A 22,903-nucleotide genomic window follows, 5' to 3' on the forward strand; every position below is an offset into this window, starting at 1 on the left:
ATTGGGGAGCCGTGGGTTACCGGGGGCCGCGGGTTGGGATTGGGGAGCCGTGGGTTACCGGGGGCTGTGGGTTGGGAATGGGGAGCCGTGGGTTTCCGGGGGCTGCGGGTTGGGATTGGGGAGCCGTGGGTTACCGGGGGCCGTGGGTTGGGATTGGGGAGCCGTGGGTTACCGGGGGCTGCGGGTTGGGATTGGGGAGCCGTGGGTTTCCGGGGGCTGCGGGTTGGGATTGGGGAGCCGTGGGTTTCCGGGGGCTGCGGGTTGGGATTGGGGAGCCGTGGGTTTCCGGGGGCTGCGGGTTGGGATTGGGGAGCCGTGGGTTACCGGGGGGGCTGCGGGTTGGGATTGGGGAGCCGTGGGTTACCGGGGGGGCTGCGGGTTGGGATTGGGGAGCCGTGGGTTACCGGGGGGGCTGTGGGTTGGGATTGGGGAGCCGTGGGTTACCGGGGGGGCTGTGGGTTGGGATTGGGGAGCCGTGGGTTACCGGGGGGGCTGTGGGTTGGGATTGGGGAGCCGTGGGTTACCGGGGGGGCTGTGGGTTGGGATTGGGGAGCCGTGGGTTACCGGGGGGGCTGAGGGTTGGGATTGGGGAGCCGTGGGTTACCGGGGGGGCTGAGGGTTGGGATTGGGGAGCCGTGGGTTACCGGGGGGGCTGAGGGTTGGGATTGGGGAGCCGTGGGTTACCGGGGGGGCTGAGGGTTGGGATTGGGGAGCCGTGGGTTACCGGGGGCTGCGGGTTGGGAGTGGGGAGCCGTGGGTTACCGGGGGCTGCGGGTTGGGATTGGGGAGCCGTGGGTTTCCGGGGGCTGCGGGTTGGGATTGGGGAGCCGTGGGTTTCCGGGGGCTGCGGGTTGGGATTGGGGAGCCGTGGGTTACCGGGGGCTGCGGGTTGGGATTGGGGAGCCGTGGGTTACCGGGGGCTGTGGGTTGGGATTGGGGAGCCGTGGGTTTCCGGGGGCTGTGGGTTGGGATTGGGGAGCCGTGGGTTTCCGGGGGCTGCGGGTTGGGATTGGGGAGCCGTGGGTTACCGGGGGCTGTGGGTTGGGAATGGGGAGCTTGGCAGAGCTGGGGGAGCCCAGGGCTGGGTTACCAGGGGCTGCGGGTTGGGATTGTGGGGAATGTGGGGGGAGATTTTCAAGTATGGCCCAGGCCTAGATAGCAGGTGGCCACAGGCTGTGGCTCTGATGCCGGGTTAGCAGTGAGGGAGACAGGAGCTGGTGCTTTGCCCTGGCTCAGGTGACCGTAGCCCAGCAGTGGAGCTTGCCCCGAAGCCAGGCCAGGCCTACGTTCAGCGTCCCCTGTAAGCTGGGCGCTTGGGAGAGTCAAATGCCGCCCAGCTGATTAGCCGGGCGCCCACAGCTGCCAGCGTGTTTCTACTCGTGGTGCACATCCACTCATGCCTCAGTGCGCAGAACAAAATTTATTCTGCACACACATGGAAATCCGTAGCGGGAACACGGCCCATGGTTAACAGTGGCTGTCGCTGCGGCTGAGCGTTTGCTCTGCCGGAGTCTGTCGCGCAAACCCGTCCCAGGGCAGGACTAGCCTGGAGCATCTCCCCACCCTCGCATCTGCCTGACGGGTGTCTCCCCCAGGGGTACGGGACGCACCTGATGAACCACCTGAAGGAGTACCACATCAAGCACAACATCCTCTACTTCCTGACGTACGCCGACGAGTACGCCATTGGCTACTTCAAGAAGCAGGTCTGGCCCCCTGGCGCTGCGCCGCCTGCCCTCTCTCCCGCAGGGAGGGTCCCTACACCAGCACGCCTTCTCCCACACGGGGGCGAAGCTCGCTCTCACAGCCCCCCCTTCCTTTCCAGGGCTTCTCCAAGGACATCAAAGTGCCCAAGGGCCGCTACCTGGGCTACATCAAGGATTACGAGGGGGCCACCCTGATGGAGTGTGAGCTCAACCCCCGCATCCCCTACACCGAGCTCTCACACATCATCAAGAAGCAGAAGGAGGTATCCGACTGGGCGGGGGGGGGGGGGCTGCCTGGCTCCCCCCGACCCTCACACCAGCCAGGCCCCCGTAGCCTTAAAAAAACATGGGCACCGGTTCCTCCTGGACAGCTCACGGCCTCATGCCTGACCCAGCCGCCTGGCCCTGGGCAAACGCTGCTTCCAGCCCCGCTGGACTGTGCCCCTGGCCCGAGACAGCCTCTGGGGAGCAGCCTGGCCCAGCGGGGCTCTGTCCTTGCCAGGCCTCCCCAGCTGACGCCCTGCCCGCCCCCCTGCAGATCATCAAGAAGCTGATCGAGAGGAAGCAGGCACAGATCCGCAAGGTCTACCCGGGCCTGACGTGCTTCAAGGAGGGCGTGCGGCAAATCCCCGTCGAGAGCATCCCCGGGATCCGTACGTGTGGGCCTCCTGCTGCCCGGGCTTTCCCCGTGCCCCAAAGGGTTCCAGCCGCCGGGAAGGGCTCTGACAGCTCCCGACCGCTGGAGCCTTTCTCTGCTGCTGTAGCAACCCCCGGAGCGCTGGGGGTGCTCACACCGCCGCCGCGCCTGTAGGTACAGCCGGGGTGTCTGTGCAAAAGGCTCCGTGCTGCTGCCGCCTTGTGGCCAGGCTGTGCTGCTGCTCCATCCGGGCTGCGTCCGGGCTCGGATGCTGAGAGTTGGGTGCTGGGGAGTGAGCCCAGGCAGTGGCCGGGCCCGTCCTTCCTATCGGAACTAAGCCAGGAACCTCAGGGAAGAGACGGGGGGTTGCACGGCTCTGCTCCGTCCTCTGCTCCAGGCCTTCAGGAGCCCTTGAGCTGTCTCAGCTCCCGGCGCGTCTCCATGGAGCGTGTGTTCCGGGGACAGCGGGGGGGCGGCCGTGGCTCTCAGGCTGGTTCAGAGAGGCCGGAGAGCGCAGCTCGGGGGCTGTGCCGGGGGAGGGGATTGCGACGCGAGCGATGGCGTGTGAACAGGTTCCTTCCACCTTCCAGGAGACGCGGGATGGCGGCCGCTGGGGAAGGAGAAAGGGTAAGCGCCATTCGCAGCTCTGCGTCCGTCCCCGCTGCCTCTGAGCGGGGCGGGCGTGATACCCCAGCCCTGGGAGCCGCCAGGTGATTTCTGCCGGAGGGCGCTGGCTGCCCAGCCTGGCAGACCATGCAGGGCTGACACTGGGCTGCCATCCGTTCCCAGTGGCCCGGCCACAGGCTGTTGGGCCGTGGGGTGGCTGCACCGTGGCGGTGGGAGCGGCTGTGACACACGAGGTCTGAGGCTGTCGCGCTGCCTTGGGGCTCGGCCACTGGCAGGCTGCTGCCCTCGGCCCAGGAGGGAGAGCACAAGGCTGCCCCGTGTCGGAAGGGCGGGGCTCACCTAGCCGTGGGGGCTTGGGGCTCAGTCGCCTACGGGTGCTGGGAGGGGACGCATGAGACCTCAGCTGTGTCCCTTCTGCAGGAAGGAGCTCAAGGACCCCGACCAGCTGTACAACACCCTGAAAAACCTCCTGGCCCAAATCAAGGTGACGGGGCTGTGGGGGGTGGCTCCCCCGGGGTCTTGCTCTGGGCCCCCAGAGACGCTGGAGGCAGAGACCTCGCTGGGTATCGAGAGCTCCCATGGGAGCCTCCCTGCCCGCTGCCGAGTGAGGGCTCAGGGCAGGTTTTCCCGGCACCACGGAGTGTCTGGTGCCTCCCAGAGCCACAGCTGGGGCCAGCGGCCCGGGAGAGGCGCCGGGGCTGGTCAGACGGTTCTGCTGCAGGCGCTTTGGCTGCCTCCGCTCCCTGTGCTCAGGGAAGGGGCCAGGAGCCGGGTGCCTCCCAGCCTGGTTCGGGAAGGGCAGGTCAGCCAACCGGCCGGGGGGAGTTGCGTCTGCATCCCGCGCGCGAGCCTCTGACCGCCCCTCGCCCCCCACAGACCCACCCCAGTGCCTGGCCCTTCATGGAGCCCGTGAAGAAATCCGAAGCCCCCGATTACTACGAGATCATCCGCTTCCCCATCGGTAGGTGGCGGGTCCGCCTGAGGCCACCGCGGCGCTGGGGCTGAGGGGGGGGGTGAGCATGGGCTGCCTGCGGGATTCGCTGGCACTGGGGAGCATGACCGGGTCCTGTTGGACTCCTGGGAGGGGGCTGGGTTCTGCCCTCCTGTGGGGAGCGGTGGGTGGGGAGGGGCCTGGGCTCCCGGGTTCTGTTCCTAGCTCTGTCTTTGACTCGCGGCCCCCCCCTTGCCCCTCTGGGAGGCCTGGCGCTGGCTCGGGGCGCTGGGGTCATGGGGCACAGAGGGGGTGACGTATGGGGGGGGGAGTAACCCAGCCAGCCCCTCGCTGCCCCCATTTCCTTTCCGCGAGGCCTGGCGCTGGGGTCATGGGGCACAGAAGGGGTGACGTATGGGGGGGGGGAGTAACCCAGCCGGCCCCTCGCTGCCCCCGCAGACCTGAAGACGATGACCGAGCGCCTGAAGAATCGCTACTACGTCACCAAGAAGCTCTTCATCGCCGACCTGCAGCGCATCGTCACCAACTGCCGGGAGTACAACCCGCCCGACAGCGACTACTGCAAGTGCGCCAACACCCTCGAGAAGTTCTTCTACTTCAAGCTCAAGGAGGCCGGGCTCATAGACAAGTAGGGGCCCCGGTGGGGGGCCTGGCCTCGCGCCCCCCTCGTGCCCAAGGCCTCCGTTCCTGCGTGACTCTCCCAGGAGGGGCCCCGCTCAGCTGCTGGCCGGTCGGGACGGGCCAGGGAGCGTGTGGCTGCTGAAGAGCCGGCTTCCCTCCTGCTGCTGGAGGGCTTCTCCGGGGGCACTCGCTGGCTCCCCGGTGGCTGCTGGCCTCTCCCCTGGGCCCCCGGGCTGTGTTAGCCAGCGGGGCAGCCAGGCCAGGAGCTGCCCTTCCCCGGGGCGGCCCAGGCGGCTCTCCTCGCTGACTCGGAGTCTGGCCCTGGGGGCAAGAGCCCGGGCAGGCTTGCACCAGGGACCGTCGGGCGCTCTGGGCTCTGCTGTGGAGTCAGCCTGCTTCAGAGTCCAGCGGGGCAGCGCTGGCTCCAGTCTGAGCTGCCCCGTGTCTAGCTGGCGGGCGGGGGAACGGCAGGTACCTGGGCTTTCTGGGGTGGGGGCCCAGCTGCCTGCTGCAGCCCCTCTGCCTGGCCCCAGGCCGGCGCTGCTCCTGCCACAGCCCGGTGTGTTCCCTGCGGCTCCTGTTCCCTCCCGCCTGCCCCAGGCCCCACCCAGCCGCTTTGTGCGTGAATGTGGAACGGGCTCCCCGGGCCGGGAGCTGCCCCCCTCTGCCCTCACCTGGCTCGGTGCAGGTGGTCCCAGGGGGCCTGGATCAGAGCGTCTGTGTCGGCCGTTCCTCCCCCTGCAGCGTGTGGGGCCGATGCTCTGGCCTCTCTCGCCCGGCCCTGCCCCCAGCGCAGCACAGTCCCCACTGCCGCCTCCGGGCGGGGGGCTCTTTGGGGGGTGCTTTAGCCCCAGAGCTGCACCGGGGTCAGATCCATCCTCTCTGCTCCCCCCTCAGTGGGCACTGCTGTCCTGAGCCACCCACTGGGGGCGAGGCCTCTCCACCCCAGCAGGGCTCAGCCTGCAGGGCCCTGGACAGCCCAGGCTCGTTTTCCTGCGTGGGACGTTGCAGGGGGGATGTCGGCGCTCATGGGAGAAACGGGTCCCAGGCGGGAGCTGGGGCCTTGGGTCCAAGTGGTGAGCGCCGCACATGGCTGGGCCGGGCCCCCTCCCTGCCCCGTCCTCTAGGGGCTGAACCCTCGTCTGGGCCGGGGGCTGCCCCCCCTGCTGAGCTGCGTTACTGCCCCTTCTGCCTCCCCCATGGTGCCCAGGGCCCAGCCGGAGCCCGGGCTGGGCCGCAGGGAAGCACAGAGCCCCTGCCCCGAGGCTCCTCTCCCCTCCTGGCTCAGCGCAGTAGAGGCAGCCAGAGACCGGGCCAGTGTTTTGCCGGCACGTCCCAGACGGGGCCCTGTTGCCTTATTCCCTCCACACCCTGGTCTGTCCCTCTCGCGGTGCCGTGGGGTGACTGGTCCCCCTGCCGTGGGCCCTTCCCCTCATTTTTATTTTCCCCTTTTTTTAAATAAATGTTCGTGGCCGTAGCAAAGTCTTTGTCTCCTGGTGTTGCGGGGACCCCTGTGTGACGGACCGGGCCACGTCTGGGCACAGCTCAGGGCGAATTGCTCAAATCCGGAGCTCCTTACAGTCCCCAGACTGGTGACCTCTCCAAACAGGCCACAAACCAGTCCCACAGAGCGCTCCAGCAGCCTGCCTGAAGCCTCCCGAGCAAAACCCCTCCAACACCCCAGCAATATCCGTGCCCCAGATGGCCCCGGGCCTCATACACAGGTGGGGGGTCCTAGCACCCAATCCCACCTACCCCCAACAAGTCCTGTCCGGTTCCAAGAAACCAGCCACAGATCCCTGGTCAATTTACCCTTTGGACCCTACCCACAAATCACGCTGGGCCAATCCTTTAGCATCTAACATCTAAAGGTTTATTATCACAAGAAAGAAAAGCATGAGAGTAAGGTTGCTAAATAATCATACATTACATGCATCGAAACGTCCAGTCCTCGATGCAGGCTCTAGCAGAGATGTTACAGCTTCTGGTTTAAAAGTTCTTGTTGAGCATCCTAGAATCAGGATGGGTTCACAGGTCTTCCGGGCTCTTCAATCCCTGCAGTGCTGCCTCTGGGATGAAGTGCTGAGCTGAGAACAAAATGGCATCGACCACATGGCCTCTTTATACCCCCTTCCTGGCCTCTTCTGGTATGTAGCAGGTCACCTGGCCCTCAGCCTCTCTCTGCTGGCCGCTCTTAGGTCTCCGCCCTCATGCTTTAGGTGTGTCCTTGGCCCATTCAGTGCCATTGTCCCACAGGGCCTCGCTAATCAGCCTGTCCATAGCAATGCTCAACCACATTCAGAGAAATATTCAGCTTCCACACAGATTACAGATTCCTACCTACACACACAGACACTATATACTCACATAAATAGCGTACACAGGATCAGCAAACAATAAGCTCCCATTCAATACCCCACATGGCCCCCTTTTATACCATTGTTGGGGCCAGCACCCCCACCTATGGGTGCAGCCATAATCTGGCTGCGTCCCTCAAATTCCAGTAACGTGACACCCTGCAGCAAGGCAGTCGTGGGGGGGTAGCCCCCGCTCGTCCCTACTGAGATGGGTATGGGGCACCTGTGATGCAGACTCGTCCCTTCGTCTGACCGCAGTGCCCCTAAGAAACATAAGAACGGCCACATTGGGTCAGACCAAAGGTCCATTCAGCCCCGTGTCCTGTCTGCTGACGGTGGCCTATACCAGGTGTCCCAGAGGGAGGGAACCGAACAGGTAATGATCAAGCGATCGCTCTCCTGCCATCCATCTCCACCCTCTGACAAACAGAGGCTGGGGACACCATTCCTTACCCATCCTGGCTAATAGCCAGGGCTCGACAAACCATGGTGAAATCCACTTGCCAGCCCCACACTGCGCATGCGCGCACCGCCGGCAAACGGGGCGACTGGCTGAAATCTGCTCGCCACGGGCGAGTAGATACACGGATTTGTTGAGCCTGGCTAATAGCCATGAATGGACTAATCTCCATGAATATTTAGTTCTTTTGTAAACCCTGTTATAGTCCCGGCCTTCACAACCTCTGCCCATTGCTCCCTGCTGCCTCTCCCAGTCGGGGGAGGCCAAGTGAAGCCACGCAAGGATGGGGGTGGCTGTGCCTAGCGATCTCTGGGGGGTATCTCTAAGCGGCAGCTGGATCACTATGGCCGTGCTGACGCATCCGTCGTTCAGGCCGGCTGAGAGGAGCAGTTAAACATCCCTTTGTGTTGTGATAGCTGGAAACAAATAGGCCACCGCCCATGGCATTGGGCTACTGGCGGGAGCTAAGTGGCGGAGCCTGAGATTTTCCCTGGAGCTGACTGCAGATGCAGGGGGTTGCTTGCAGCTGTATGAGAGACCAGAATGGCCGGAGAAGCAGGGGAGAGGTTGGGGACCATGACAGCTGCTCGAGGCACAGGATTGGCTGGGAAAGGGTGGGGGAGGAGCCAAACTGCTGCTATGTGTCGTCTTACGGTTCAGGGATTCTGTGAGCCTCATAAATGTAACTAGAACCTCAGAACAGCCCGACTGGGTCAGATCAATGGGCCATCTAGCCCGGTATCTTGTCTTCAGCCGGTGGCCAATGCCAGGTGTCCCAGAGGGGATGAGCAGAACGGATAATCAGTCAGTGCATAAAGTGATCCGTTCCCTGTTGCCCATTGTCAGCTTCTGGCAAACAAGCTAGGGACACCCTCCCTGCCCAACGTGGCTAATAGCCATCGATGGAACCTCGTCTCCAGGAATGAATCTAGGGTGGGTGGTTGGTTGGTTGTTTTTTTAAATCTTGTTGGTGTGGCCTTCACAACGTCCTCTGGCAAGGAGTTCCACAGGTTGTGTCGTGTGAAGACATACTTCCTCCTGTGTGTTTGAACCCAGTTGCCTAGTAGTTTCATTGGGTGACCCCTAGTTCTTGTGCCAAAAAGTCTCAGAGCGGGGAGCCGTGCTCGTCTGTAACATTTCAAACGAGTGGTCCTGTGGCATCTTAGAGCCCAACAAAGATAGAAAAGGCTCATGAACTTCCGTGGCTAAGACCTGCTTCATCAGCTGACCACTTAGTTCTTGTGTTGTGAGGCGTTAAATAACACTTCCTCATTGGTTTTCTCTGTGCCTGTCATCATTGTATAGGCTGGTATTCCCCCCTTCGTCATCTATTTTCCACTGTGAAGTCCCAGTCTTATTACTCTCTCCTTCCGCTCCCCTTTTGGTTGCTCTTTTCTGAACCTTTTCCAGTTCCCGTATAGCTTCCCTGTGGGGTGAGCGCAGCTGCAGGCAGGTATTCAAGAGATGGGTGTGCCCTGGGTTTATAGAGGCCACCAGGCGTTTTCTGCCTTAGTTTCTCCCCCTAAGTTCCCAACATGTGGGTGGCTTTGTTGACAGCCAGGCCAGCCCCCAAGAAATCACTGGACCTCATGGGAAGGGGGGGCGGGGCCGACCCTGCCTAGGGGCGGAGCCTCCTTGTGTGTCTAGCAGAGGATTCAGTTTCGATTTCTGTCTGTGACACTGGGCTGGAGAATTCGGGGGGGGGGGGGGTGCTCCAGGGCCCTGCAAGCGCCTGTGGCTTCAGTGGCAGGGAGCAGAGCTTGTGGCTGGTTGGTGGACTCAGGTCAGTCTAACCTGGGAGCTGGAGCCCGGAGAGGGGGCGTGGGACCCATGGGTGCGGGGGGGGGGGAGCTGAGAGCCACTGAACCCAACTGGGACCCTGCGTGGGCTGGAAGCCACTTCCAGTGGGGGGGGCAGACCCCCTAGTTCCAGCGTATGGCCACGGAGCTGACCCACCGGACACCCCTCTGGCTGGGGTTCCCGGAAGAGCCGGGCAGAGGCAGGCGTGGCTCTCAGGTCTGAAGGGAGAGGTTAAAAGCCCCGGGGGCTGGTGGGCGCTGCCCCCTGCAGAGTCAGCAGCTGCCAGGCCAGCCAGACACTCGCCCTGGTCTGCAGCCAGTCCAGGGCTTTGCAAAGCGGGGTGATGCCGGGTGGAGAGGGGCGCTGCAGGGCTGGGGGTGTTGCCAGCAGCCGCCGGCTGGCAGGGGCATCCTGCCCAGGCTCACAGACCCGGGGGGGAGGGGGCAGATGAGCTACCCACGGTCCCATCTCACCCTGTGGGTCTGTATTCTAGGGTGCAGGGCTGGGGGCTGCGCTGGGTCTGATCTGTGCTCTGCCTGCCGGGAGCGTGCGGCGTGGGGGAAGGTTGACTGCAAGCCAGGAGAGGGGAGGGGAAGGGGAATATTGGGGGGGATGATGGATTGGAAGCTAGGCAGGGGGCGAGAGAGGAGGGGTTGGAAGGCAGGGCTGGGGGCCTGACCCCGTCTTGCTGTGTCCATGCTGACCCCGGCTTTGCCCCCTTCCTGCTGTGCCCTGGGCTTCCTGGCCATGCCCAGTGCCCGCCCCCATGGAGCTGCGTGACTACCAGTGGGAAGTGATCCTGCCCGCCCTGGAGGGCCAGAACATCATCATCTGGCTGCCCACGGGCGCCGGGAAGACCCGGGCGGCCGCCTACGTGTGCAAGAGGCATCTGGAGACCCGGGAGCGGGCCAAGGTGGCCGTGCTGGTGAACAGGGTGAGGCTGGAGCTGCAGGGGGCTGATTCTCCCAGCGTGGCCAGGGTGTGGTGGGGCTGCGCTGGGGCTGTCTGGGGCTGCAGCTGGAGAGGGGACTGGTCCCAGACTTTCAGCTCTTGGCTCAATCGACGTGCTGGAGAGGAACCGCGTGGGTCCAAGTCCCCGTGGTTGCTGGGTGGTTGCCGTGTGCCAGGCATGGCAGTGGGGACAGAGGGCGAACCAGCTAGTTACCCACACTCTGGCTGGCATCACACTAGGCAGGGCAGTGGAAAAGCACTGGAGGCAGGACATGCCTGATTCCCCCTCTGCCTGGATAGCCGAGATCTAGCTCAGTCCCTTGGGCCAAACATTTCTGGAGGCTGCAGCCTTTCTACATGCACAGCTGCCAGGCCTTGCCAGGTTCATCCCCCACTGCCCAGCATGGCACCTGGCACTGTCTGTGTTCTCTGCATGAATGGTCTGTGTGAGAGGGTAACAGCCTACTACTGCTGCCAGCTCGCTGCGCTACTCCATTCGCTCCGGTGGTAGCGAGGGCTGTGCTGAAGTCCTGTGTTTAAAACCCATGCTAAGGAGGGAGAGACCCCAAACTCCTACCTAGGGTTGCCAGATGGTTTCAACAAAAATACCGGACACACTTGACATGACCTCCCAATTGACATTCCATCTTAGAAAATACTGGACGTTCCTATTTTCTCAATGTGTTTCCCAAACTGAAAGCTCAAATACTGGACTGTCTGGTTCAAAACAGGACACCTGGCAACCCTATTCCTGCCCTTGTGTCGGGGCCCCCTGGACAGGCAGGGTGTGGCCGGTTTGGGTTGGGCAGTGGGGCCCTACTGTCCTGCCCTCTGTTGTCCATGGGGCTCTCCCCAGCTCCCTCCCCTAGTTCAGGGAATTTTCGGGGCAGGTGGGTTCGGCCCAGGAGCCTGACTGGGCCTTTCTCCCACGTCGGGTGGCCAGGTGCACCTGGTGGATCAGCACTACCAACAGGAATTCCGGGCGCTGCAGGATCGCTTCCAGGTCACGGCCATCAGCAGCGACAGCGACCAGAAGTTCTTCTTCTCCCAGGAGGTGCTGCTGAACCAGGTGGTGCTCTGCACGGCACAGATCTTGCAGAATGCCCTGACCAGCGAGGACCCGGACATGCACGTGGAGCTGACGGGTAGGAGCTGGGTGGGGCCGGGTGTGGCCTGGATTCCCAGCTTGTGTCCCGGCCGACTGACGCTGGCTGAGAAGCTGGCCTTTGGTCACCTCGCAGAGCAGGCCCTCGCCCTGTCCCCCTTCTCGCACGGCCCCCTTGCCACAGTATCTGAACCTCAAAATCCACCCGGGCCTGTTGGCCGATAGGCTAAGTGACTTTACCAGAGATGCCCCAGGGAGTCAGTGGCAGAGCTGGGAACTGACCCCCTCGCTAGCACGCTAATCACGCTCCCTCCCCCCCAGACCCCCTTCCCGCTGTCAGTCACACGCTGGACCCCTCAGCGTGGCTCAGCCCCGTCTCCCTGGGCAGATTTCTCCCTGCTGGTGATTGACGAATGCCACCACACCCACAAGGACGCCGTCTACAACCGGATCATGGAGGATTACCTGGAGCGCAAGCTGAAGGGCCAGAAGAAGCTGCCGCAGATTCTGGGCCTCACTGCCTCACCCGGCACTGGGGGGGCCAGCACCTTCCAGGGGGCCCGGCAGCACATCCTGCAGGTGAGGGGAGCGCGCCCCACCCGCCCGTCCCAGCTGAGCGGGTGACGTGCCCGGCTGCCCCCACTGTCCCAGGTGCCTGCAGCCCCTCTCTGCGATTGCACCAGGCTTGTCTTTTGGTGGCTGGAAAAGGCCGTTGGGGCAGGATTTGGGGAGCCGTCCGCCAGGGTGCCCGTCTCCTCGGCTTCTGGCCTCCTGACACACCTGAGGTTCTGGCCATGGCAGCCACGTGGGTCCCGGAGCTGCAGTGCTGTTCACTCGGGCATCCACCAGGGGACGTCCCAAGGGGTGGGGGCAGGTGAGTGGCTGGTGGTGCCAGCTGTGCCCACACAGAGATGCTGAGGGTTCCCCTATAGGGGCACATCTGGCCTCCCTAGCACGTGCCCTTCGGCCCCGGCCTGGTGCCCGCGGCTCAGAGCAGGGCGCGAAGGGGCTGGCTTCACTCGTGGCTCATCGGGCGTGTGTGTGTGGGGGATCAAACCCTTTCAGATCTGCGCCAACCTGGACACGGCCAAAATCATGTCGTCCCAGAAGCACCGCCGGCACCTGGAGGCTCAGATCCCGCAGCCCAAGAAGCAGTACGACGTGTCCCAGGAGAGGCCGCAGGTACAGGGCGCGCCGAGCCACGAGGGGGCAGAGAGACCCCGCCTCAGCACAGCCGCTGCCGGGGGGAGGCCGGAGACTGCTCTGGGGGGCTTAACACACTCCCTCGGGGAAGGGCCGGGAGGGGGGTGGACCGAGGCAGGGGCCTTCACACTGTCAGGGGGACAGCTCAGCCCCCTGCTCTGTGCCCCAGGACCCCTTTGGCAGGAAGCTCAAAGAGATCATGGCCCAGATCCACCAGCGCCTGGACGTTCCCGAGGTGCCGCAGGACTTCGGCACGCAGGTCTACGAGCAGCGCATCGTGGAGCTGCGGAAGGCTGGTGAGGGGCTGTGTGCCAGCACCGGTGGGGGAGAGGGTGGGGGGCTGTGAGGGGTGGAAGGATCTATGGACATCTGGGGCAGGAGGAAGGTTGGCTTGTGGCTCAGGCATTGGGTGGGGACTTGGGAGCTCTGGATTCAATTCGTAGCCCCACCTGGCCGTGGGCGAGTCGGTTGCTCCGTGCCTCTGTTTCCCCACCTGTGAAATGGGGATAATGAGCCTCCCTTTGGGGGAGGGCTTGGTCTCTTCTCATATCTCCATGTGGGGCCCAGTGCAATGGGTCCCTCTAGGCCAGGGTGGGCAGACGACGGCCCGTTGGCCATTTTGATCCGACACTCGAGCTCCCGCCGGGGAGCAGGATCTGAGGCTGGCCCTGCTCCGCGTGGCCCCTGGAAGCAGCAACATCTCCTCCCTCCAGCTCCTCTGCATTGGGGCAGCTGGAGGGCTCCTTGCGCTGGCCCCTCCCCCAGCACTGCTCCCATTGACTGGCAGCCACGGCCAATGGGAGCTGCAGGGGCAGAGCACCGAACTGCCTGCGTAGGAGCCAGCCGGAAGGGGGATGTGCTACTGCTTCCAGGAGCTGCTTGAGGAGGTAAACGCTGCCCCTCAGTCCCCTGCCCCCATCCCAACCCCCTGCCCCATCCCTCGTCTCCCCTCCTCACCCTTTGATCCCAGCCTCTCCTGCATTCCAAACACCTCATCCCCAGAGCCTGCACCCCCAGCCGGAGCCCTGACCCCCTCCTGCACCCTAACCCCAGGTTTGTGAGCAGGGCCGTCCTGAGGGGGGGCACCGGGCCTGGGGAACCCCCTTCCACAGGCTCCGCCCCTTCCACAGGCCCCGCCTCTGCTCTGCCCTTGCTCCGCCCCCTTTCCCAGAGCAACGCAGTCCAGAGGATTCTGGGGGCCTGGTGCAGGGCGACAGCGGGGGTTACCCCCTCACTCACCACGTGGGCGGCTCCACTCCCGGCTCGCTGCACCCTGCCTCTTGCGGCAGCAGGAAGCAGAGCGCCCAGGCGCCGAGCGTGGTGGGCCAGGAAGGGGCAGTGTGGAGCAGCCTGGCTCCTGCCGCCTGTGCAGTGAAGGGGGTGGCCCCTGCGGCTGCTGCGCCGGGCCCCCATCATCTCCCAGGTCTCTCCCGTTCATCGGACAGTTGGGGCTGCGGCTGCGGGGCCCCCACAAAGCGCCAGGCCCAATTCATCCTATGGGTGGGACGGCTCCGTTCGTGAGCATTCATGGCCTTCCATACAATTTCCCTACCCTGATTTTGGTCCCCTGGCCACAAAGTTTGCCCACCCCTGCTCTAGGCGTTCCTGTTTCTGCACACAAATGTCCTAGATAAAACCACCTGGGCTCCAGACCGGGCACCCACCCCAGTGATGGTGCTGGTAGGAGGGCAGAATGCTGCCTGCAGCATGTCCTTTACTGGTGGGACTCCCTGCTGCAGGGGGGGAGGGAAGCTGTTACCTTTTTCTCTTCGCTGCGTAAGGGGTCTTGGAAACAGGCTTTCTGCCCAGAGCCAGGAAGAGAACCCAGGAGTCCCAAGCCCGGTCCCCACACTAGAGCCGCCCTGCAGGGGAGTTGGTCGCTAGGATGGCTCTGTCCCTGCCTCTCCAGGAGCCGCGTCGTTGTGCCGGAAGACGCGCACGTATGCCGTGCACCTGCGGAAGTACAACGACGCTCTGCTGATCAACGACACCGTGCGCATGATTGACGCCTTCCACACCCTGGACGAGTTCTACCTGCAGGAAAAGGCCACCAAGACCCTGCAGAACGCCACTGAGGGCTTCCTCATCGATACCTTTGATGGTAAGAGCTGGCGGCAGGATACAGGGTGGGGGTCAGACCTGGAGAGCCCAAAGCAAGGGGACAGACCAGAGAATCCTCCCCGGGTTCTGCTTGAGCAGGGTAGTGGCAGAACCGTTACTAGAACCCGTGTGTCCTGATGCCCAGACCAGTGTCCTAACCACTAGGCAGTGCTGCCCCTTGTGGTGCTGGGACCTGTCTTTTCCGCAGCACTTGCTGCCAGAGACCACAAATAGACGGTACGTCAAGCCCCAGGGGGAAAAGCACATTGAGAAACGCTAAGATTAATGTAACCTGCGGAGGTGGGTAGATGGTCCTCAGGAATGGATAAGTGCCTACTACTGCTGCTAGCTAACAAACTCAGCAGTAGAAGTCTTGTGCCTAGAGCAGCAGGCCCTGGGTTCGAATTGTGGACCGGGCCGTGTGTGCTGTAAATGGGGCTTGCTGGCTCGGTGCTGCAGCTCTCACCGTGCGCCCTGTATTTTTTCCCATCCGTGTGCGGAATACATTTTGTTACGTGCACTGAGGCATGTGCGGGGGGGCACCACTCGTAGACACGTGCGCCGCCAGCCGTGGGTGCTCTGCCAATCAGCCGGGCGCCTTTCCAGTCCCTCTGGGGTGGCCGCCCACGCGCTCGGCTCACAGGGACCGCCGCTCGCTGGCGGCGCGCTTCGTTGCAGAGAACAGGGGCACCCTGCGGGCGCTGGCCGACGACGCGCGCTACGAGAACCCCAAACTGAGCAAGCTGGAGAAAATCCTCCTGGAGCGGTTCCACACCCCGGGCAGCGCCCGCGGCATCATCTTCACCAAGACGCGCCAGAGCGCCCATGCCCTGTACTTGTGGATCCGGGAGAACACGACGCTGACCGACCTGGGCATCCAAGCCGCTGTGCTGACTGGAGCCGGCTACAGCAACCAGACCAAGCACATGACCCAGGTGGGTGTGCGTGGGGGGAAGGGGCTGGCAGTGCCCAAGGAGCTCACGGTGTTCTCTGCCCACATGCCCCCTGGAGAGGGGCCATGGGACAGAGAGAGAAACTGAGGCACAAAAAAGGAAGTGCCGCGTTTCCCAGGCTGGAGTCAGAGCTGGGAGGAGAACCCAAGAGTCCTGATTCCCACCCCTTCCCCTGCTCTAACCACTAGGCCAGGAGTGGCCAACCCGCGGCTTGTGAGCCGCATGCGGCTCTTCACCCCTGAAAGTGCGGCTCGTGAAACCCCCTCCTCCCCGGGGTTCACGAAGCTGCCCCATGTGCCCCTACAAACGGCCCCCAACTCCCTGTGCTTGCCGGGTGCAGGGGAGCCATCCGGTGCAGCCAAATGGCAGCGGTAAGACGGCAGCGGCCGATGGGAGCCCGATGTGGCCAAAAAGCCTAACCTGGGGTTTTTAAAGTGGTAGCGTCCTTCTCCCCCCCCCCCCCCCCCCAACAGTTCTGGTGTGGCTCTTTGGCTCTCTTCGTTTGCTGGGTTGGCCACCCCTGCACTAGACCCTCCCCGGCAGCCTCTCCCACCCTGCTCCACCTGGGAAGGGACCAGCCACTAGCTTCCGTCCATGTGATTCTCACCTTCTCGTAGCCCGGCTGTGTCCGAGGGTGTCCCATGTTCAGCTGCAGCTTTGGCCTCCGTGTCCCAGGTCCCGTCTTGCCCGGGCTCCCTGTCGTCCTTTAGCCCTGGAGCCCCCTGCTCCGGGCTGGGTATCCCTGGGGCCGGGCCCACCACAATGAAGACTCTGTCCCTTCCCTTCCCAGAACGAGCAGCAGGACGTGATCAATCAGTTCCGCAAGGGAGCCTTCAACCTGCTGGTCTCCACCAGCGTGGCCGAGGAGGGCCTGGACATCCCCGAATGCAACATCGTGGTTCGCTACGGGCTGATGACCAACGAGATCGCCATGGTGCAGGTAGCTGGCCCCTTCCCAGGCCTGGCCCGGCTCGTCCCTTGTTCCTCGGCGCCCTCGCTAGGCTCAGCTCCCATCTGTCCCCGGCCCGCCCGGCTGGGTCTCTTTGACCGACCTGGGCATCCAAGACAGCTGGCCCAAGTCCCTGCCTGCGCCCCTCCAGCCTCCCTGGGGTCCTGCTGGGTGCTGCCTGCAGCTGGGTCCTTCTCGCTGGAGCTGGCTCAGCAGCAGGAGCTGTGCCGAGGGGCCAGGACCTATGGGGCATGGAGACCTCCCCACAGGCCTTCTGACCCCAGTGCCATCTGCCAGCACCGGGGGGGGGTGAAGCAGGACAAGCCGCCCAGGCCTAGGGGGCTCAGCCTTCCCTCCAACCCCCTTGCACTGGGGCGCTGGAGACCTCCCCTGCCCCAACTCCTGCGGGGGGGCCTGCCAGCACTTCCCTGGGCCTCCTCCCCGAGCTGACCCGCCGGTGCCTCCCTGTTTGTGCAGGCCAGGGGCCGCGCCCGGGCTGAGGACAGCCTGTACTCCGTCCTCGCCCAAGCCAACAGCAAGGAGGTGTCCCGGGAGCGGCGGAATGAGACCCTGGAGGAGCTCATGCAAAGAGCCATCGAAGCGGTGCAGGCCATGCCGGAGGAGGAGTACCGGGACACGGTGAGGGGGCCGGTGCTGGGTGGGAGCCAGGCGCCTCCTGCCCCAGCCCCCACGCTCTGCCCTGTCTTGTGCCGACACCTCCGGGCCCAGCCCACAGGCTGGTGAGGGGCAGCAATTCCTAGGTGGCAGGAGCTCCTTCTGGGGAGGGGACAGAGAGGAGCTGAGGGGGCCGGTGGTGCCTCTTGCTCCGTGTCTGAGGGCGGCCCCCTGTGGCACCCCCATTAAGCCGCCCTGCCTCCCCTCCCCCCAGATCACAGACCTGCAGCGAAGCGCCATCATTAGCCGGAAGGTGAAGAAGGCCGAATCCCACCAGAAACGGCGGCTGCACGACCCGGACGCCGTCCGGCTGCACTGCGGGTCCTGCCACGTGGCCGTGTGCCACGGCAACGACCTGCGCACCGTGGAGAAGATGCATCACGTCAACATCAACCCCAACTTCAAGTGAGGGCGGCCCGGCGGAGGGGCACCGGGGAGGGGGCCTGAGCAAGCGGTGTCCTGGCCTGGGGGGGGAGGGGGAAGCACGGGGCTGGGTTCCCTGGGGAGGGGGTGGAATCTCCATCCCTGGAGGTTTTTAAGTCCCGGCCTGACCGAGCCCTGGCTGGGCGGATTGAGTTGGGGTGGGTCCTGCTTTGGGCAGGGGGCCGGGCTCAGTGGCCTCCTGGGGTGCTGTGAGATCTGCAGACAAGCTGGGGGGAAGGGGGCGCCCGGCTCGCAGGCGACCAGAGCTGGGAGGGGAGGTGGGCAGCAGCCGCCGGCGGGGCCGAGCGAGGGAGCCGGGTGGGGACAGTTGCTAGCGCAGGGGGGTTAATGTCCCCGACCCCCTGCCCTCAGCCCCCTCTCTCATTCTGCCCCGAGGCCCCCCGCTGGCTCCTCTGTGCTAGGACTCCCTGCGGGGCCAGTTGGCAGCCTCTGCCAGCCCCGTCATTCCTCTGCGCTCCAGGCACGGCTCTGGGGAGCGGCCGGGACGCCCTTGGGGCCGGCCTTGTCCCTCCCCGAGGGGGGCGGTGCGGGGGGGCGCTCCTCGCCCGGCGGCTGCCTGCTGGCTCCGCTTGGGAGCCCTGCAGCCTTGACTCAGTCGCCCCCGGGCCAGCTCCTTATGGCCGCGGCTCTTGGTGCGTGTCCTGCAGGTTTTACTACAGAGCCACGTCCGGCCAGGTGGAGATCCCCCGCAACTTCAAGGACTGGAAGCCAGGGGGCAGCATCAGTTGTGCAAACTGTGGGCAGGTGGGTAGGCTACAGAGACACACTCCCCCCCCATCCCCGGGGGCCAGGCAACGCAGTGAGTCGCCGGTTCCTCTCCCCGGCAGGGTAAACGGGCACTGGGGGGAATTGGAAAGACACCCGGTCTGCACGGTACAGGGCCCAAGGGACAGAGAATCCACCTGCCCCTTGAGAATCCCTGGCTGACATCCCCAAACATTCACAGCCCGTGAGGTTTTGCAAAGGGGGGTTTCTGGGCGTTTAGGGGTCACAGCTCCCCCTCCCCCCGGGTTTTCTGCACAGCCATGAGGGCTAGAAACGTCCTTGTTATGTTAAGGGAAAGCTGAGATCGCCCCCAGCCACGTGACTCCAGGGTCTGGGGCTGTCCGCCAAGCAGCCAATCTTAAATCCTGGTTAATTATCCTCTTTCGGAATGGGCACCACGTTCCCGGGAAGGAAGCGACTAGTTGAGTCAATACGCAACTACTCATTTCCCCCACTCCCTTGCTGCCTCTGTGTCAGAGGCAGCAAGCAGGGGAGGCAGGAGCCGGTGCGGGGGGGAGCTGGCTTAAAAGCCGGTTCACCCCAGCACTGTCTCTGCGATGCAGGGGATGGAGGGCGGGGGCAGCAGGGGACGCAAAGCCACAATGGTCCAGGACCCAGTGCGAGCTGGAACCACACAGTCTCAGCTTGCACTGGGTCTGGGATCTACCCCCGCTGCAGCTTAAATATAGTAGGAGCTGGGCTGCCTGCAGAGCTGCAGTGGGGGTAGCGCCAGCTCCCGCCTCCCCTTTATCGACCGACCGATCGTGTACTCGATGCAATTGTATCGACTACAGGATGAGTCAGTTACCCACTTCTTCACATCCTCACCAGATTCTGTGCGAGTGTTTCTGCATTAAACGTACAGCCATTGGATCTGGGGTGTACGTGGGCGCCATGGGCAGCAGGTGAAGGCCCAGCTTGGGCAGGCAAGCCGCAGCCCCGCCCCTTTTGCCTGAGGCCCCTCCCCTGGATATAAGCCCCGCCCACTCCCGGGAGGGACTGATTCTTCCTGGCCACCTGGAGGGCTGCCATGCTACAGGCCCCAGCTCTCCGCAGTGGCCAGGGAGCCAGGTTGTGCGTGGCCCCAGCCTTCCCGGGCAGCCAGGGCATGTCGGCAATTTTGGGAAATCTGTGCCTTCCCTTGCCCGCGTTACCGGCCGCCCAGGGTGGGTATAACGCACGCAAGCCTGTGTCTGTGTGTGCACGTGTGGCCATGTGTGACTGGGCAGGGCAGTTTAATGTGTCTATGCTCCTGGGTGTATCACCTGGAGCTGTTGTGTATAATTCAGCTCCGTGGCCAAGTTCTAAGCCCCCCTGGCCCTGTCGTGCGACTCTCTGGCCCCAGCGATCGGCGGGGGGTCCGGACAGGTGACGTGTGCCTGGTCTGTCCCCGCAGGCCTGGGGTATGGAGATGATCTACCGCAGCGTGACGCTGCCCATGCTCTCCATCAAAAACTTCGTGGTGGCCACGCCGGACGGGAACAAAGAGCACAAGAAATGGAGCGGGGTGACTTTCGCCATCGAGGAGTTTGACTACGAGGAGTACTGCAGCAGCACGTTCGACTTGGACATCTAGCAGCCGGCCCACGCAGGAGGCTGCCCGAGCCCCAGCCGGCCTCCCGTGGCGAGGCGGCGCCTTCGCCCAGTCCCTGGCGTGGGGGGCAGGAGCCCCCTTGCCAGAGAGCACAAGGGACACGTAACCCTGCTTTGTTCAGGGGCAGCTCTGCCTTTCCTCCGTGGTCTAGAACAGGCCTGGGCAACATACGGCCCACGGACCCAGCCTGTGGATTCTGTGGGGAACCTCAGGTCAGCTCCCCGCTTGCTTCGTCCCATCCGCACGCCGGTCAAAAACGCGGCTGCGGGGCGTTTTTTCTTTAAAAACTCTGAGTCTGGAGGGGGGAGGGGAAGGGAGGAATTGCTCCCACTCCCAGCATGATCCCATTGGTCGGTGTCTGGCCAGAAACTGGCCAATGGGAGCTGCCTGATGCAGCCAGGAAGCACAAGGCGTTCCAGAGCACATGGCTGCAGCCTGTGCAGGGGCGGGGCAGGCAGCAGGGTTCCCTCTAAGCTGGGCTGGCAGCCCTGCTTCACCGGTGATTAATCAGCCCAGCCCAATTCCCTGCCCGAGGTCACAATCCAACCCCCTGCCCCCCACTCCAGTGCCCCAGGTCACAACTGCCTTCTCCACCCAAACTCCCTCCCTTACCCCAGCTTCCTTCTGCACCCACCCTCCACCCCAGACTCTACACCTCCTCCGATAGTATCGTGGAAGAGTGCGGCCCTCGACCACGTTCCAAATTCTTGGAGTGGTTCCCCCATCAAAAAATATTGCTCACCCCTGGTCTTGGGCCTGCTGGGATGGCAGGGGCCAGGGCTTGATCCCTCTTGAGATCCTTTCCAGGTTTAGGGTTCTATAGACTCCCCTGGGCACTGGAGAGACACTGAGAACAAGGGAGCGGTACGGGCCTTCTGCAGATGGGCCCCACGGTGCCCCTGCCCCTCTCTCCCGCCCCAGTCCTGTCAGTGACTCTGTTTGGGCCTGCAGAGGATCAGGTGCCCAGAGATCAGAATCTGAGCTGGGAGAAGTCTCCTAGTGATCAGACTGAGGTGTCCCGGCCAAACAGGCAAGGGATCTTCTATCCACTGGGTTAGGAGGGAATGTCAGGATCGTCTAGTCTAACCTCCTGGCAAGATCTGTACTCTTCAGCCCAGGATTGGTCATAACTTCCACCCCCCCGGGTTCTAACACTCCCTTGTCCACCCTCCCCTTCCTGCTGTCCACCCCCAAACACGCACCCCTAAGGAGCGGTGCATTGTGACTAGGCCCAGCCGTGGGTCCTGTTCCCAGCTCTGCCACTGATTCACTGCCTGATCTCACGCATTGCTTGGTGCCTCAGTTTCCCTACCTGCAGACAGGGCCAATGTGATGCCCTGTCAAGGGGGGGGGGGAAGTCTGCAGGTAAATTTCCTTGTGGTCCCATGAAGGGCAGTATAACTCTCTCCCCCTGCCCGGGAGCCCACCCCCCACCTTTGGCCACAATGGCAGTGATTGGGCCCATCAGCTGTACTCAACTGAGCGTGTGTTGATTGCAACAGCCAGCGAGCAGGGTGCAGAGTTCCCACCGGCCCCGCCACTCTCGGAACCAGCAGCTAGGTAAAGTGGGCTAGTGCTAATACAATACCTATTTATAAAGCTCATAAGGGGCCCCCTTGCACTGCCGTTGCTTCACCGGCTCTGCTTGGGTTAGCCCCCCAGCGTCCATGGACACCCTCCAAAGCGGTCGGGATCGGCAGGCGACTTGCTTTGCATGTTGATCTTCAAGCACCTTGCTGCCATGTGGAGCCTTGAGGCGGTGACGCTGAGAGACCAGGGGCCAGCTCATGCCAGTGTGACATGGAACAGTCACATCCTCCCATTCCGTGGACATTGCATTAACATAGGATCACACCAGGCTGCGAGAAGGATCCTGTCCTAATGGCCTCCACTGTCACCGGATACAGAAACCGATCTCTAGATGGGTAGAGTAAACTTAGTTAACAACGTTTCGTCTAGCAAGAAACAGCTTATCAGTAGCTGAGGTTGTGGAATCAGCATTCTGTGATTGTCTTCACTTTCCTATTGTTTGTCGGTGAAATCTCGGTCTGGTTTGTAACAGTTTCTGTCTGCTGAATAATTTAATTTTCCTAGATGTGAATTAACTAAGGTGGTGGGGTACGATTGGTTTGGTAATTCCGTTACAGTATGTTATGATTGGTTAGTAAAATTATACTAAAATAAATTGGTTAAGGTCTAGAGCAGGACTCCAGTTTCACTATATAAACTGGGGTCTGGAAAGAAGGAAAGTGAGACAGAAGAAGCAGAAAAAGGGAAAGAAGGAAAGGAACACCAAGAAGGAGGGGGAAGACCTGGAAAAAGAGCTCGGCCTAAGAGCAGAGCTGCCAGGATTTTTCTCTGCAGGACTCCTGGCCAACAGGAGTCATTGGCCTGCCTTTATCAGGATGGGTGAACATGACTGTGAGCTTAGCATGTATATTCTGCTTGCTTGGGAATTGTCAATAAATAGAGAACAGGAATATTACTGAGTGTGGCTCTTTCAGTGGCAAAAGATCCTGCAAATCTGCGGGAAGTTCCACCCTGAGCCCTAGGAAGTGGGTAAGGGTGGGTGTCCCTGAAGTGTGGAAGGGATAGAGAAATTAGTGCGGGTAACACCATGGTCCCCAGCCCTCTGCTGAACCCTACGACAGCACCAGCGGGGCTATTATCCCGCAGCGTGGAATGATCAGCAGGTGTTGACTCTGTACTGAACTGCGGTGAGTTGCCGTGCATGTTTAGCGCCAGCTTTGTATTCCCCCGCTGTAAAGGGAGCACTGACTTTGTCCGCCTCTGCCCTGTATAACACCAGACCCGAGAGAGATTAGTGGGGAATGCTGGTCCCTAACTGTTACCTCCAGCCAACAAGGAAAGCCTGGCCTCACCCATAGAGCCCTCCGCTGATACAAAGTTGGTTTCCGCAGCTGCAAAAATGAGCCGCGGGTACCCACATCCGTATGAGAGCACTGAAGTGAGCAAAAGCCTTCCCCTGCCTATGAAAAGGAGT

General features: G+C 62.8%; 2 protein-coding genes across 5 annotated transcripts in view; both read left to right on the forward strand.

Annotated features, from left to right (window-relative positions):
* The window catches only part of KAT2A (lysine acetyltransferase 2A), a 30,779-nt gene extending 24,754 nt beyond the window's left edge, over positions 1-6,025 (forward strand). For all 4 annotated transcript variants that reach the window (XM_075911677.1, XM_075911678.1, XM_075911680.1 and 1 more), the window contains 7 exons: positions 1,596-1,706; positions 1,826-1,969; positions 2,245-2,359; positions 2,934-2,970; positions 3,391-3,454; positions 3,847-3,931; positions 4,361-6,025. In XM_075911677.1, the coding sequence (XP_075767792.1) occupies positions 1,596-1,706; positions 1,826-1,969; positions 2,245-2,359; positions 2,934-2,970; positions 3,391-3,454; positions 3,847-3,931; positions 4,361-4,554 (750 nt within the window). In that variant the 3' untranslated portion in view covers positions 4,555-6,025. The remainder of the gene's footprint in view (positions 1-1,595; positions 1,707-1,825; positions 1,970-2,244; positions 2,360-2,933; positions 2,971-3,390; positions 3,455-3,846; positions 3,932-4,360) is intronic.
* Positions 6,026-8,985: 2,960 nt separating this feature from the next.
* Positions 8,986-22,379, forward strand: DHX58 (DExH-box helicase 58). Its single transcript, XM_075911682.1, has 13 exons — positions 8,986-9,143; positions 9,916-10,094; positions 11,055-11,256; positions 11,605-11,795; positions 12,282-12,398; positions 12,589-12,715; positions 14,329-14,520; positions 15,198-15,454; positions 16,263-16,412; positions 16,899-17,060; positions 17,311-17,501; positions 18,188-18,284; positions 19,702-22,379. Exons 2-13 carry the CDS (start codon positions 9,927-9,929, stop codon positions 19,879-19,881), a joined length of 2,034 nt encoding a protein of 677 aa, XP_075767797.1. The 5' UTR covers positions 8,986-9,143; positions 9,916-9,926; the 3' UTR covers positions 19,882-22,379.
* The last annotated feature ends 524 nt before the right edge of the window (positions 22,380-22,903 follow it).

Source organism: Pelodiscus sinensis, chromosome 29 (genome assembly GCF_049634645.1).
Source record: "Pelodiscus sinensis isolate JC-2024 chromosome 29, ASM4963464v1, whole genome shotgun sequence".
In the NCBI taxonomy this organism is placed as follows: domain Eukaryota; kingdom Metazoa; phylum Chordata; order Testudines; family Trionychidae; genus Pelodiscus; species Pelodiscus sinensis.

Coding starts and splice junctions, on each gene's coding strand:
- DHX58 (XM_075911682.1), top strand. CDS start 9,927: ATGGAGCTGCGTGACTACCAGTGGGAAGTGATCCTGCCCGCCCTGGAG. Junction 15,455..16,262: donor AGACCAAGCACATGACCCAG/GTGGGTGTGCGT, acceptor TTCCCTTCCCAG/AACGAGCAGCAGGACGTGAT. Junction 17,061..17,310: donor AGGAGGAGTACCGGGACACG/GTGAGGGGGCCG, acceptor CCCTCCCCCCAG/ATCACAGACCTGCAGCGAAG.